This window comes from Muntiacus reevesi, chromosome 16 (genome assembly GCF_963930625.1).
Source record: "Muntiacus reevesi chromosome 16, mMunRee1.1, whole genome shotgun sequence".
In the NCBI taxonomy this organism is placed as follows: domain Eukaryota; kingdom Metazoa; phylum Chordata; class Mammalia; order Artiodactyla; family Cervidae; genus Muntiacus; species Muntiacus reevesi.
This window is the reverse complement of record NC_089264.1, coordinates 39946898-39962747: the sequence shown is the minus strand read 5'-3', so window position 1 is coordinate 39962747 and position 15850 is coordinate 39946898. Positions and strand designations below refer to the sequence as shown.

Sequence of the window (15850 nt, the reverse complement as noted above, 5' to 3'; positions counted from 1 at the left end):
AGGAGAGAAAAAACTGGATGCTGAGGTTGCTAAGATCTGTGGTAGGAATGAATCTTCTCTCTGAAATTGTGACCAAAAAAAATTGCACTAGTTTTGCTGTTATATCTCACACTGCAGAAGTTACGGCCACAGTGTGTGGTAAGTGCTGAGGGAAAAGGCATTGCGTGCATGTTAAGTCACTTGGTCGTGTCTGACTCTGTGCAAACCCATGGACTGTAGCCTGCCAGGTTCCTCTGTCCGTGGGATTTCCCAGGCAGGAATACTGGAGTGGGTTGCCATGCCCTCCTCCTGGGGATCTTCCTCACCCAGGGATCAAACCCTTGTCTCTTATATCCCCCATATTGGCAGGCAGGTTTGGTACCACTGGGAAAATGGAAAAGGCGTTGCATTTGTACAGTAAGATATTTTGAAAGCGAGACTGATTTTATGAACTTTTATCCTATGGTTATATTTGTTCTATTGTTGATCTCTTACCGTGCCTAATTTATAAATTTTGTCATAGATATGTAAGTATAGAAAAAAAAACATAGTATATATAGGATTTGGCACTATTTTCAGTTTCAGGCATCCACTGGGGGTCTTGGAACATATTCCACATGGATAAAGTGGGGACTGCTGTCAACTTTGATTGCCCTCAGATGCCTTTGCATAGAGGACTGGTGGATGGATCTTGGTTTTGAGCTATATACTGTGAAATAACACACTGTTTTATAGAAAGCCTAGCCGTAGAAGTCCTGGGAGGATAAAATATTAACAGCGAAATGACATGAATTTTAGAGTGTATAGTGTTGAAAACGATTTGAAAGTTTTTAATTTAATTATGCTTGTCACAAATACAGTCTGATTTATTTTGATAGCTAAAGTGTAACTTACTAAGGAAGAGACTATAAAAATAATGTATAAGATTGTCATTTAGTCATAACTTTGAGTTGGAGTAATATTAGGATGCATATCTTTTTGACATATACCTTTATTCTATATTGCCCAACACAAATGGCTTCAGAACCAGATTTCTTGATTTTGAATTCTTGCTTTGCCACTTACTACTGGGCTGATTTTAGTTAGTCTGTTTGGCTTCAGTTTCGTCCCATTCCTTTTCCTATCATTGCTGTTTTCTGTATAGCAGGTAAGTGCAGTATGCCTAAATATTTCTTACAGTGTTGAAATGTAAGTAACTTTTATTTTGTCTTTAACAGGGACCTCCGAAACAATCTTATTAGTAGTATAGACCCAGGGGCATTTTGGGGACTGTCTTCGCTAAAAAGATTGTAAGTATTTTAGTTGCTGGCTTATGAATTTGAACCATTCCTTTTTAAGTAACTGTTAACCTACTTCAAACTTTAACATGATAAAAAAGTGGCTTTTTAATAATTTTTAGAAGTTCATCTAAGATAGAAAAGCAGACTGTTTAATGTAAGTAGCTCAGAAGGCAGTTTATTTATACAGCAGTTTGATTTGTTGGTGGTAGATGGTTACATCCCTCTTATGGTAATAAAATCATTATGGTTGGCTTTGCCAGCGGGCATAATCTGTAGATGACTTTCAACTTACGAATGCATTTAAACAATCTATTGTAAATGCCCTAAAAATTGAGGCCTCTTTCTATTAATGATTTAAAAATCTTGCCAATTTCCTATATATTTTATCTATATGTTATTTCAAAACCTAAAGACCAGTTTTTATTACTTCTGAGACGAAGCACTCTTGCTTTCCTTGTCGTGTTCTGGTTACAGCTGCTTTGTGAGGGTGCTCATATTTTAGAGGTCACCCGGTGCTTCAGCCATGTGGACTGCCTCACTACCCTTGATTCCTTCTGAATGCATTTACTGAGTGCTGACTGCTTATTATGCTTGGACTTCCCCGGAAAAACTCACAGACTCTTAGGGGCAAATCGATAGTGAAAATGCATCCTAAATAATAATAATATTACTAATCTGCCAGGGAGAGGAGGGACCACGTGAGATAGGAATGACCTACATGAAGAGCAGCCAGCCTTTAGACTTGACCTTGCTCTTGAGGGGTGAACGTGTATTGAAGAATAACAGAAAGAGCACTGTAAGCAGAGTGGACGCAGGTGTGAAAGAACAAATGCTTTGACCAAAGCATTAAGTAGAAAGGGGAAAGAACATGGGAATGTAAGGTTAGTCAGGAAGAGACCAGGCTTTTGATGACCTCCTGCCATGTTGAAGAATTTCAAATCATTATTTAGACAGTGGGGGACTGGCAAAACTTTTTCAGCATGGAGTTGACATGATCAGATTAGTGACATCAGAGCTGCAGTGGATCAAGCTGGGTTTAGACTTCAGAGACAGTATTATCAACATATAGAGATGTCATTGAAATAGAAAGATAGATCAACATCAATTCTGTTAAACATTTATCAAGTCCATCCTCTGTGCCCAGGAGTGAGCCAGCCTCCAGAGATACAAAGGGAACTAACTCAGGAACCCCTTGGAAGGTTTGCAGTCTAGTGGAATCATGTATACCAACCATCTTGGATATGGGTTTGGAATATACTCCCAGAGAAATGGGGCAATCGCTGGTGTTCAGCTGTTACGGGTCTTTGAAGCTGTGGGGACTTGCCAGACTGACATAAGCAGGAGCATGGACCAAGGTCATCAGCAGGCTACATGCATCTCCAGAAACAGTCCTTAGGGAGTGGAGGGGCAGCAGCTAGCTGAGCTTGATTTGTAGCAGTGAGTCATTTTCTCTGTGCTTCTTAATAGGACAAACTGATGCCTTGTTTGGATGGAATGTGAGTCCTCACATAGGGAGAAGGAGTAGGAGTGCAGCTGCTAGAGCTGCCCTATCAAACTCTGGGGCTGAGGCCAAAGCATTTTTGTTTCAACTGTCCCTCCTGGTGATTCTGATGCTAAAGCTGGAGAATTACTAGAACTAGTTTTTGCAAGAGGAGGGAGGAGTGTGGTATCATGGCCAGACAAGTCCACTTATTCTCTCCTTCTGTGATCCACGTGACCGTCCATGTTCTGTTTTCTGGTAATAGGGAGCTTAATATGATAATATCTGCACATTGAGGTAGGGATTGAAGGAAACTTGACTCTTAATAAAAAGCAGCTTCATCAGGATCTTTCAAGGATACTGCAAAATATCCTACGTTCTCCATCAGTTCTTTATCCTTCAGCAAATAATTTTTCACATATTGCTATCCAAAATAAAATTAAAATTTTCTTCTTCAGTAGCACTTAATTTAATTACCATGACTGTCCCAGATGTTGCTTGGCATTTTTTCATTGCATTACACATTAAGTAGTCTTTGGTGTTCATGCCTAGGAAGGTAATTGTCATTTATAATCTTCCCACTAGAAAATTTGTTCTTAATTCCAAACAGCTAAGTTGGCATACAGCTTGCACGTTGAGAGAGTTCTATATGAAAACTCAATGAGATAGAAGGGTATTCTGCTAGTCACTTCTTAACTACAGGCGGTTTTTCCTATGAGGCCTTAAATCATTCAGTTGTGCATCTCACTCAACAACCACATATAAAGTGTTTTTGTAAGTGTCCCGTGCCTTTGCCTTTATTTTATAGATAATTTGGATCAGGAACATTAAGTCAGTGGCTTTCTGAAGAATAAACTACCAGAAGTAGGTAAAACCTAGGCCCATTCAGTTTCTCTTTTGCTTTATCAACAAAATTCAAGCTGATTCTCAATTCAAATGAAAACTCATTATCAGTACCTAAATTCCATTTTAAATAGGTATAGCTATAATGAAATTGTTTCCCAAAGAATCAATGGTAATTACACCATTTAAAGCTCAGAACTGAGACAAGATAATGAATAGAGCTCAGAAATGCTTGTTTAAGCAACACTTCACAAGATGATGCCTCATTTTCTTGAATAGTAAAGCCCAGAAATAGAAGGAAAATCAGCCAGAATAAAGAAAAGTCCCACACGATTAAATACTTAGCTTTAATATTCTGAGGAGCTAGAGCATAATGAATGTAGATAAAAACTTGTATTGCTTAAGACTTTTTTTAAATCAAAAGTTGCCCTAAGAAAGTGGAAACAGGGCTATGAAATTTTTAAATACTAGGGGTTACCTAAACTAGCTTTCAAAATGCCTAAAGGAAAAAATTAATGAGTCGGTACTGAATTCAAATATGAAGTCTTTGTAATTTCTATCAGACTAATACCTCCCCCCCCCATTACCAAGTGTATAATTTAGAATCTGACAGGTTTAGTTTAGAAACAGTTGGTATAAGTCTCTAAAGAGTAACTCAGTGAATATGTCCTGCTCTATTACAGAGAATAATATGGACAGTGAAGAAAATATGATAAAAATATTTTTTAAAGTTTGGGTTAGAAAGCTTGTTTTACTTCTTTTATTGAAATTAAAAATGACCAATAATCCCAAATCTTAACAACTGATAAAAACAAAGATTCATTGTTTGAGGGCTTCCATACTAAATCCACTGATGGGAAATGATGAAAGCTATGCTCTCTTATTTGAAGAAATAGTCAATTATCTCCTAATTAAAATAAATCTAATTGAAGTGTAAAAGTGTGTTCACTGTGCTTGGTATGAAGAAGAATAGTGTAGAAAGAACAAAATACTAAAATTATTACAGAGAAAAGGAAAAAAGTTACATACATTGAGTAGGAGAAAAAAAATGATTTCAAAGTAGCATTTGATAGGAACTATAAGAAGTTTAGGAGTGACTGAAAAAAAAATGGGCCATTACCTAGATATTGTTATAAAGTAATTTGACTTGGAGCCTAAATGACAGATCTGTAAAGTAAAAGCTAACTCAGTTGTTTTTTCATTACAGTCAAAACTTCTGAGTATTTAAGGAATGAAGTTAGCATTAAGTTTCCCTTGTTCTTGGGGAAATAAAAGTTTTGGCATTGTGATAATGTACCCTTTTATCTGTCTCTTGGATGTTGCCTTATATCAGGCCTATTCCCTGACTTACCCAGAGTGATTAGCTGTGTATACCATCACAGCATAAGATAGATTGAGCCTCATTTTTACTACTTTGGTTTTATCTTGAGTCATTTTACAGGAGTAAATGCTTTAAATATCGAGGGCACTGTAATTAAACAGCATTTAGTTTGTATGTGCCAGAAGTAAGTGAAAGCAAGGATTATTTCTTTTCTCAGTGCTGCACTTGAGATAAGTGAATATTTTAGAGATGCTTAAAAGAAAAGTCTTGTGTGATACTTGGGTGCCATTCTTGAATATCAAATGTATGAAACCTTCATTAACCAAGAGAACTAATTGAAGATACTTTTTCCCTTTCTTCTTAGGGATCTGACAAACAACCGAATAGGGTGTCTGAATGCAGATATATTCCGAGGACTCACCAATCTGGTTAGGCTGTAAGTACCTCTGTCTTTCGTATTGTAATACAAGGAAGCATTTGAACCAGTACCCAAATTTTTATGACCACTTATATGTTTAACATTAAAATAGCAACTGTAGAGGTTATAGAACTGGTAGGGGGATAGTTCAGTTTAGTTGCTCAGTCATGCCTCTCTTTGTGACCCCATGGACTGCAGCATGCCAGGCTTCCCTGTCCATTACCAGTTCCCGAAGCTTGCTCAAACTCATGTCCATCGAGTTGGTGATGCCATCCAACCATCTCATCTCTTATCATCCTGTTCTCCTCCTGCCTTCAACCTTTCCCTGGGAAAGATTGAAGGTAGGGGATAAGGAGCTGGAAATTTAATCATGGAGATATAATGTCATCAGAATATAGTAATGCGTTACTTCCACTGCTCCACACGTACATGCACACACGCAATGTAGAGAATAGGTCCTTATTGAGACACATGATCAAAAGCTTTGATGGTTTGGGAAAATTTCTTTGAAGAGGTGAATCTTGAGCTAATGGTCCAGATCTTTAGAAAGGAAAAGAAATCAAGCAAATGATACAGGGAGGTAGAAATCAGAGCGAGGCCAGTTTGTCAAGGTGAAGGCAGATAGTCTTATGCGTAGATTGACCACTTAAGCCACTCCTCTGACCTTGTGGTTATAGGTGACCTGTTGAGCTTTTCTGTTTTTCATCTATACAGTAGGATTAATAGTACCTCAAAGTTACTATAAGGATTAAGTAGCATTTGAATTATCTATAATTTGTTTGTTATAATTTGTATCTAACATAAATGGAGAACTTTGTGTATACCATCAAGTATGTTTTAGTGTTGTTAAGAATCTGACAGTAACTAGAAATAAGGACAGTTACCTGTAATAGAACTTTATACAAGAGTGTGTGAAAGGCAGACTGAAGCTTAGAACTGATTCAGTCCTAGGAGGCCGCTGGAAGACATTGATGTGGGGAAATGGCATAAATCATGCTTTAGAGAAGAGCAATCTGGAAATAGGGTACAGCATGGAAGGCAGGATTTTGAGGTAGAAGTTCTAGTTCTGAGATGGCCTATGCTTGGCTCTCTGTAGCTTTTTAGGGTGTTTCATCTGTTTTGTTCAAGTTAACTCTGAAGAAGCTGTGTGGGCTTAAGTACTGAGATTATCTCATCTCTGCAGTAAGCGAGGGGTCTCACTTGTCAGAACAGAACAAAGTACTCCTGCTTCTCAGCCAGCAAATTGTATTTCTCAATGTGCCCTTTAGCTCTGGGGGAAAGATAGATGGCCCAAGTTTATGTTTTTAAATAAAAGATTGATTTGGTATACAGCTTTACTCATTGCTAGAAATCAGTTAAATCTATTATGGTTTTTTTTGGTAACTGGATTACAAACAGTTGTGTTTTAATGCTTTTATTATCTCGAGATTTTTTTATTTTTGGTTTTGAGGAATATGTAGAAATTGGCAAAAAATTTGTTATCTTTTTGAGTAGTGATGAATCAAATAGTGAAAGAGTGAATCTGAAGTTTACCATTTTCTTGACTTTAGTTCCAGATGGATTTAGAGCTTTGGTCTAGGGATATTTGACCTAACAACAAAAGTTCTTTAGGCAAAAGTGTTGTTTTGGACATTACATTAAAGAAGGTTACTGTACACTTAACTTTTTTGTTTTTGCCTCCTGCCTTAAAATCTAATGTTTTTGCAAATTTTAAAGCCTGGATTGTCTCTTACATTTTTACCAATTCTCTGATACCTGTTGTGAGAATTTACAGGACGTAGAACATAACGGACATATATCCAGGTGAATTATTAAAACATAGAAATAATACTACCGAGTTTCCTACTTTGTGGTTGATTGAGATAATTTTGTAGTCCATGTAATAGTAGATGATAGCCCTCTTAAATGCAACAGTATGGCACATATAGAACCATACCTGACATATCCTTTAAATACTGTTCTAAGAAAAATTAAGGCTTCCCACGTGGCTCATTGGGTAAAGAATCCACCTGCAATTCAGGAGACCCAGGAGACATGGGTTCAATCCCTGAGTCGGGAAGATCCCCTGAAGAAGAAAATGGCAGCCCACTCCGGTATCCTTGCCTGGAAATGTCCATGGACAGAGGAGCCCAGTGGGCTACAGTCCATGGGTCGCAAAGAGTCGGACACGACTGAGCGACTGAACTGAACTGAAGAAAAACTAGCAGTCCTAAACATAAACACATGAGAAAAATTAGCAGTTGCGGTAGCTTCTTAACATTCAGGAGTGCACTGCAGTGGAGTTGCCCGTGATCACTTGGGGGGACAGTTCTCGAGCCTTGGATCAGGAGCCTTTGGATGGGTGTTCTGTGTGGGCCGCACAGCTTTCTGGGCTCTCTCAGCCAGGTTGTGTGTTGCTTGTAAAGGCTGATAGCATTTGGTATTTCAGATATGGAGAATAGCATCTTCATTCTAGCAAGTGGAAAAGAGAGTCTGATTAGTTAAGGGGCAGGTAGTAGGTAGTACATTTTTAGGTTAAGAGTCAGAGAAGCTCTGTGTTACTGTTTCCCACCCTATAGAGTAAACGTGCAAAAGAAATCCATCTAGAGTAGATTACTGTTCTAGCTATTTCTTTCCTCTGCTACCTCTTCCGCTCAACTCTGTGGGTTACCCTGGAACTTTGGACCCTCAGACTGACTTGGCCTCTTAGCCAGGGAGCCTGGAGACCTTGGCAGAAGGCCAAGATCCTGCCCAGATCTCTCATTGTACTGAAACAAGTCTGGGCTTTGGCGATTTAGTGTAAAAATTGAAAAATGACTTTGTGAAAACACATCAGAGTGTTCAGTGGACTTGGGTGTGGTAGGTAAATTGATTGAATCTGTGTATTGATCTCTGCCTTTATTGATGGAGAAGTTCTGGGAAGTGAAGCCATCCTCCCAGAGGTTCCCACTCTAACCCTGGGAATAACTGGCAGAAAAAGGATGGAACTAATAATGGACTTTGGTGACGTCTCTGCCCTTCATTTAGGATGTTAGCTTGCAGAGTAGTTGTTAGGAGATCAAAAAAAAAAAATCAAAACTTTCCTTTTAACTTTCCTTATAAATTTTGATCAATTTAAAACCTGTGTTTTCCCCCTAAGAATTATACCTTTAATATTTTTCTGTCAGTTGAGTGATATTTATAAGAACTTCCTTTCTATAATTTAAAAATTATTGATGTTGTTAAGTAATAAAAACCATATAGAGAGGTATGCGGGAAAAGTTAAATTTCCCCTTCATCTGTTCAGACACACCCCTCTGAGATAGCATATACTGTCCAGTGTATGTATTCTGATTTTTCTATTGCCACTGCAAATGTATAGGCATCCACACAGGGCTTTAAAAATGTGCTCTACTCTGGACTTCCCTGGTGACCCAGTGGTTAAGACTTCACCTTTCAATTCAGGGGGAATGGGTTCGATCCCTGGTTGGGAAGCTAAGATCCCACATGCCTTGTGACCAAAACCCAAAGCATAAAATAGAAGCAGTATTGTAACAAATTATGTAAAGACTTTAAAAATGATCTACATCAAAAAAATCTTTAAAAAGTCTGTTCGACTTGACAATTTACTTTAAAAAAACTTGCCAAGGTGCCATTATATTTTTAGGAGAATATTTTTAAGTAGAATACCATTACCTTTTCCGGAGAATGTTTTTGTTCACGCTTCTGACTGGCTAACAGAGTACTCCACAAGTATAGAGCAGCATGCTGGGCTCAGTCGTTCAGTTGTGCCCGACTCTTTGCGACCCCGTGGACTGTAGCCCTCCAGGCTCCTCTGTCCACGGGGATTCTCTAAGGCAAGAACACTGGAGTGGGTTGCCACGCCCTCCTCTGGGGGATCTTCCCAACTCAGATTGAACCCAGGTCTCCCACACTACAGGTGGATTCTTTACTCTCTGAGCCATGAGGTAAAGAACAGTATGATTTAGTCAATTATTCCTGGGCGAAAGGAGGTACCGTTTGATTCATTACCTCCTCCTTTAACAAGTCTGCCCTGGTTAACACGCCTGTATATACACAGATGCTGCATCATATCCATTTAACTTACAGGAATGCAAATATCTATTTAACAAAAAGTAAATGAAAATTAAGTGAGAGAGTAAGAAATAGCATGAGTGGGAGTGGGTGGGTAACTCACCTGTCACTCCATCCAGTGAGCTGTATTAGGACACGAGAGAGTGACTTTGCTGTGAACATTGTCATTCTCAATTCCATGATGCTTTTTTTGGTGTAAGTATCTCAGAGTTGGAATGTGATTTTAATGTTTAAAAGTATGTGTGAATTTTTATGGTCATCAGCCAATTACTTCACTTGGTGTCTAGCCAAACAGTAGTTTGTTCCAACACTGGAGGAAAAATTGGTTTGTGTTGGGATTTACTGGGCGGATGGCATGTCTTTCTCCAGTGTGATTCCTTCTCAGTGATTTCCAAGGAAAAACAAATTAATATACCTAATAATTACCATAAAGTTACCTAGCAATTAGAATCTAATGGTTCCTGTAAGATACAGTCGTTTTGTTTATACTTAAATCCTATACTTGTAGTATATATTTTTATTTCCAACAACTACACACTCTTTCAGACATTTAAAAAAAAATTACAAGGAATCTCCGTGTAGCCATCAGTCAGTTTCAGCACTTAGCAACTCATAGCCTATCTTATTTTAGTTCCACATCACATCTATCTTCCCACCTACATTATTTACAGTAAACCCCAGTAATCTTATAATTTCACATAGGGTACCTTGATAAAAGTACAGTTGTTCATTTTAATTACATCCAGGTTACTTTCTTAAAATGTTATGATTTGTCACTCCATAATACCCTTCTCAGAATCCATATTCAGTGTTCACTCTGATAGGCCAAAAAAGAAAAAGACATTGCTTTCATGATTCTTTTAATGTGCAAGTATTCTTTTTATTTTTTAAGTTCCTTGGCAATTCTTTTATGAAGGTCAAAATTATTTTGCCCAGCCTCTTTTCTATTAAAAAAAAAAAATCCCAAGATATATGTAAAACGAATTCAGTAGTGTTTTTACTGAACTCCATTATATACTACTTTTGAGGGATTGGTGTTTTTGCGGTGTGTAGTCTTCCCATTCAGAAATATGTCGTTGCAGGTGTCATGGAAACAGCTGACCTCTTCCCCCTTCAAGATTCCCTCTCCCCACTGGGGAATCCTTCCACCCAGTTGTCACTTTCTTCCACACTTAAAGAATTTAACTCAGCCTCTGGAGGAGAGGCAGGCCTCCTTGCGGGTCTCAGGACTTCTTCCTTGAGAATTCTAGGTCCAAACTATAACATTCTTGATACTACAGCAGGCACTGAACAGATCTTGTGGTTGGGTCATGCTGCCGTTTTCCTGGAGCCCTTGCTAGCACCTCCTAAAGCTGGGGTCCATATTCTGAACAGCCAGCCACTGCATTTGAACACCTTCTGTATACCCTGGCTTGTTACTGGCTGCCAGAGGTACCCAAGTAAGTAAGACAAACAAGTCCTTTCTGTCCTGGAGCTTATGAAAGTTGAGCATGGAAGAAATCACAAAAAATGATTTGTTCAAACTACTCATATAGTAGCATAAGGTGTTCTACAATTTATAGCAAACTCTGCAAGCATTTATGTATTTATTAAAGTCACGACACACGGGGAAATCAGAGAGGTTAATTAATCTGCCCAAGGGCAACACTGAATTCTATCCCAAGTCTTTGATTAAACCCTGAACCCATTTCACTCTTCCGATGTATTTTAGTGGGTGACTGTCAGCTGCTGCTGGTTGTTCGTATCATCCTTTTCTTCGTTTTTTAATTTTTGTTTCCTTAAATGAAACTGAGTGAACTCCTGAAGAGCAGTTCTAGTTGCAATGAGAGCATGATTAAAAATCAGGTTCAGGAGGACTTGGAGGTTCTACGTGTTATTTAACAGAAAAATCCTTATCCAGCAGTAGTTTTAAGTAATTTTATGTATTGCTTTATATGAGGTTAATTTTCTTCTTCAACTTTGGAGAAAATATTTATTAGATATTTCTTTCTATGAGATTTAAAACAACTTTCATAACTTCTTAATAACAGTATTTAATGATAGGATGTTTTAGGAAATATAAAATGATATATAATTGTTCGCCTTTCTTACAGTGAAGTTATTTCCTTTTTTCCAGAAACCTTTCAGGGAACTTGTTTTCTTCATTATCTCAAGGAACTTTTGATTATCTTGGCTCATTACGATCTTTGTAAGTAAGAATTTTTTCTTCCTGTTTTTGCAAATGTATCTTAGTGTCTGAAAATTAAAAACAGTTATTATATGGCTTAAGAGACTTCATGGGAAAATCTTGTGATTTTGCAGTAATTAGAATCTCACTTGAGAGTTTGCATTCACATTGAAAAGCATATCATAAACCTTTATAATGTGTGTCAGGAAAAAAAAATAATGTGTGTCAGGCTAGAGCAACCATTTTCTTCTTAGAATACTATCTCTCTAATTTATGTTTAAATAGGTTGGTAATTTTTTTCTTTGTGTTTCCAAATTAAAGAATATTTTGTTTACCTAATTAAACCCCCAAAGTATAAAATAAGCCTCCCTTCTTATGAAGAGTTTATAATTAAGACTTAGGTTGTGCTTTGAGAGCTTTCCTGGTGGCTTACCCGGTAAAGAGTCTGCCTGCAATGCAGGCGACCTGGGTTCGATCCCTGGGTCGGGAAGATCTCCTGGAGAAGGAAATGGCAACCTGCTCCAGGATTCTTGCCTGGAGAATCCCCATGGACAGAAAAGCCTGGAGAGTCTCAATCCATGTGGTCACAAGGAGTCAGACATCACTGAGCGACTAACACTTCACTTCATGTTATGCTTTAGAGATTAATTCTATCCTGTGACTCCATCCCCAAACTGAGTTCACAACTTATTACTGATATTTTTGGTCATGCTTACATAGAATGCTTGCTTTATGAAGTCAGTGTATGGTCATATTTACACAATTCTCTGTGGCTTTAAAATTGGCTGAGTTTTTTTTTTTACACCCAAAACCAGTTTTGTTAAGTGAGAGATTAGATTGTCTAGGAGTTACTTTTGAAGCTTACTGTATTTTCAGATAGACATTAATATGTCTCAAAGCATAACTTTTACTGATTTCTATTGGAATTACAGTTAAATACAATGGTTTTTCAAATTGTTATTGCATGTAACATATAGACTTGAGTCTCTTTTTCCAGTGAAAGATGTCTTCTCTGCCAGATGCCTGTTTGATGTATGCTCATTTCTTATCTTTCCTCCCTTCCCCACCCCTTTCTTTTTCCTTTCCCTGCCTTTCTCTTCATCTTTAGTTTTGTAAATTTATCATTTCAGTCTCATTTAGCATCTTTCATTGGAATAAAGCCAATAGGTTAGGTGCTCAAGGGGCTCCTCACCATGATGGCAGACATATGTATGTACTTCTAGAATCCCTGCATCAAACTTTTTTTTTCTTTTTTTAAATTTAAATTTAATCTTATTTTTAATACCCAAAGTATTTTTTTTATTGAGGTATACCTGGTTAACAGTGTTGTGATAGCCTCAGTGAACAGTGAAGGGACTCAGCCATATGTATACACGTGTCCATTCTCCCCAAACTCCCCTCCCATCCAGGCTGGCACATAACATTGAGCAGACTTCCATATGCTCTACAATAGGTCTTTGTTGGCTATCCATTTAAAATATAGCAGTATGTACATAACCTTCCCAAAGTCCTTAACTATTCCTTCCTCCCAGCAACCGTGAGTTCTGTTTTCTAAGTCTATAAGTCTCTTTGTGTTTTGAAAGTAAGTTCATTTGTATCATTTCTTTTTAGATTTCACAGTAAGGGATGTCATGCGATATTTCTCTTTCTCTGAGATAGATAATATATTTTTTTGACAGATAATATTTTCACATGCTTAAAAACTTGCAGTCATTTTTCAGATCAAAGTAAAAGCCACTAACTTGGCACAGTGAACAAGGCTTTGGATCATCTCGTTCCCTGATCTCAAGTCCAGTCAAGTCCCCCTCTTCCATAGTAATCCTCCAAGATGCCAGGCAGACATGCTGCTTCTGCCTCGGGGCCTTTGCAGTTACGGGGCCCTTTGCCTGGAAAACTCTTCCACCAAGTATCACCCCTGGTTCTGGGACTTCCCTGGTGGTCCTGTGGCTATGAGTCTGTGTTCCCATTGCATGGGGCCTGGTTTCAATCCCTAGTCAGAGAATTAGATCCCACATGCCACAACTAAGAGTTGTGGCTCCTGCACCCTGCACCAAACTCTTATCTGGTCTTTTTGGTACTATTAACGTTCTTACCCAGAAAACTGCTTTTTAGTGAAAACATCTCCTTTTAGTGGGCTTATGTCAGCCATTTCTGTGAAGTTTAGGAGATAAAGACTGCAAAAGTGATCTGACTTTTTAAACTCTAGATAGCAGGAATGTGGGAAGTATTTTCATGCAAAAGTTGAGCAAAATTGTCAGTGTTTATAAAAGATAAACTCACCAGAAGATGGTTCTTAGGAATTAAAAGTTAGTCATCGTAGTCAGACAAACAGAATGTGACCATGCGAAGCAGTCATATGTTGCTTTATGCTGTCAGAGTTAGCAGTTTGCAGACATTTAAGCCAAGAACATGGCGGTGATGCTGGAAGAAATGGGGAAAGCTTCAGTTTCCAGTAATAGTGCCACAGACTTGATGACAAATCCATAGAAGTTTGATAGACAAAAGGAATGTGGATGTGATATTCCAGTACCCTGGGCTTCAGAAATGTGTTTCATAGATGAAGAATCGATTTTGTTCACATACCATCTTTGATTGAAAGCAGAGTCAGCCCAGGATCAGGTGGGAAGGGATCTTGGGGTCAGACATTCGACATCCTCTCACTGGGAAGAAAACCACAGACAGTTGATGGTATAGTATGTGCTGTAGGAGAGATTGAGCAGCTGTGTGCTTCCACACAAAGACTGAGCCAGTGTAAAGCAAAAGTGCAATTTAATTCACTTGCCATCCTGTCTAAATTGCATTTTGTGTGCTACAGAGAATTTCAGACTGAATATCTGCTGTGTGATTGTAACATACTGTGGATGCACCGCTGGGTAAAGGAGAGAAACATCACGGTGCGGGACACGCGGTGTGTTTATCCCAAGGCTCTTCAGGCCCAGCCGGTCACAGGTGTGAAGCAGGAGTTGTTGACATGTGGTAAGGAAGAAGAACTGAGAAAGGGTCAACTGTGTTTTACTTGCTGCCATGTGTTTGCTGACAAACTTCAGAATTCTTTTTATGCATTGGAACTGATTGTAGCCATCAGTCTTCATGAATTTGGTAATATTTAGTTTTTGTCAACAGTTAAGTCAGTTGGATTAAAAAATGTTTTTTTCAATTGGCATTTAAAGTTCCTAGGTTCTGAACAGCTTTCTTAATGAAATTCAATTTCAGTAAATAGTATAGATCCTCATACTTTCTAATAGCAAATCAGTAATTTGTTGATAGTACTAAAATCTCAGGATGCAATCATGCATTTTATTGATAGGGTATGAATTGATACAGCCTTTTTGAAGGGTGGTTTGACAGTATATATCACTATTCTTAAGGAATTGATACAACTTGATATAGCTAATTCTGCATGTAGGGCTTAATTCTTCAGAAATCATCAGCTTGTATGTAAATCTTCAGATTTTATATATGAACATATCTTAAATTCTGAAAAATAGGACATTGGCTTACTTATGACAGTCCGTTCAATGAAATAGCGTAAAGCTGTTAAATCATGATTTTCAAGAATATCTAAAGACTTGAGGGAAATAATACATTTACCATGTGTTTAATGAAAAACAAAACCCAGAAAAAACAAGAAACAGTCCTTAAAATGAAAGAGGGAGGTTCTAGTTTTGTCTCTGTGCTTGGAAATAAACAACCCTATCAGTTTTTTCCTTTTATTGTCATCATTATTATTGTTGTTTCACATGTGAAGTGTGCTCATGGAATTAAAGTTTTATGAAAAGAAATAATGTGTACACATATGAAATCACCCTTGGTGTATACTTTAAATATCTGATAATTTTTCAATTATACCTCCATAAAGCTGGGGGGAAAAAATGAAAAAACTAAAAGAAAAAAAACAACATACTTACATTCTTATCAGTCATAGGTAGCTAACATCAAAGATACCTTGGTATACATATCAATGTTCTACCTTTTTATTATGCTTTATCCAAAATACCATACTCTGTTATTTTGTATTGTTTTTAAACTTGAAATAATGTAAACTTATTTCCTCATCATATTGATATGAAAGATGCATACCAATTCATTTATATATATATATATATATATATATATATATGTAGCCATAACTTTTATTTTTTCATTATAGGAATATAGCCACAATAATTTCCTTATTACTGCGTATATAGGTTGTTAATTTCTCACTCCATAAACATGAACAAGATGAATTTCCTTACGTACATCTTTACGTGTTAGCTATTTAGGATAGCTTGCTACGAAAAGTAGAATTATTGTGTTAGACAGAGAC

General features: G+C 37.6%; 1 protein-coding gene across 2 annotated transcripts in view; it reads left to right on the top strand.

Moving 5' to 3' along the window:
- ADGRA3 (adhesion G protein-coupled receptor A3) overlaps positions 1-15850 on the top strand; it is a 125582-nt gene that overhangs the window by 43043 nt on the left and 66689 nt on the right. For both annotated transcript variants that reach the window (XM_065907347.1, XM_065907346.1), the window contains exons 3-6: positions 1197-1268; positions 5268-5339; positions 11491-11562; positions 14357-14517. In XM_065907347.1, coding sequence (XP_065763419.1) covers positions 1197-1268; positions 5268-5339; positions 11491-11562; positions 14357-14517 — 377 coding nt within the window. The remainder of the gene's footprint in view (positions 1-1196; positions 1269-5267; positions 5340-11490; positions 11563-14356; positions 14518-15850) is intronic.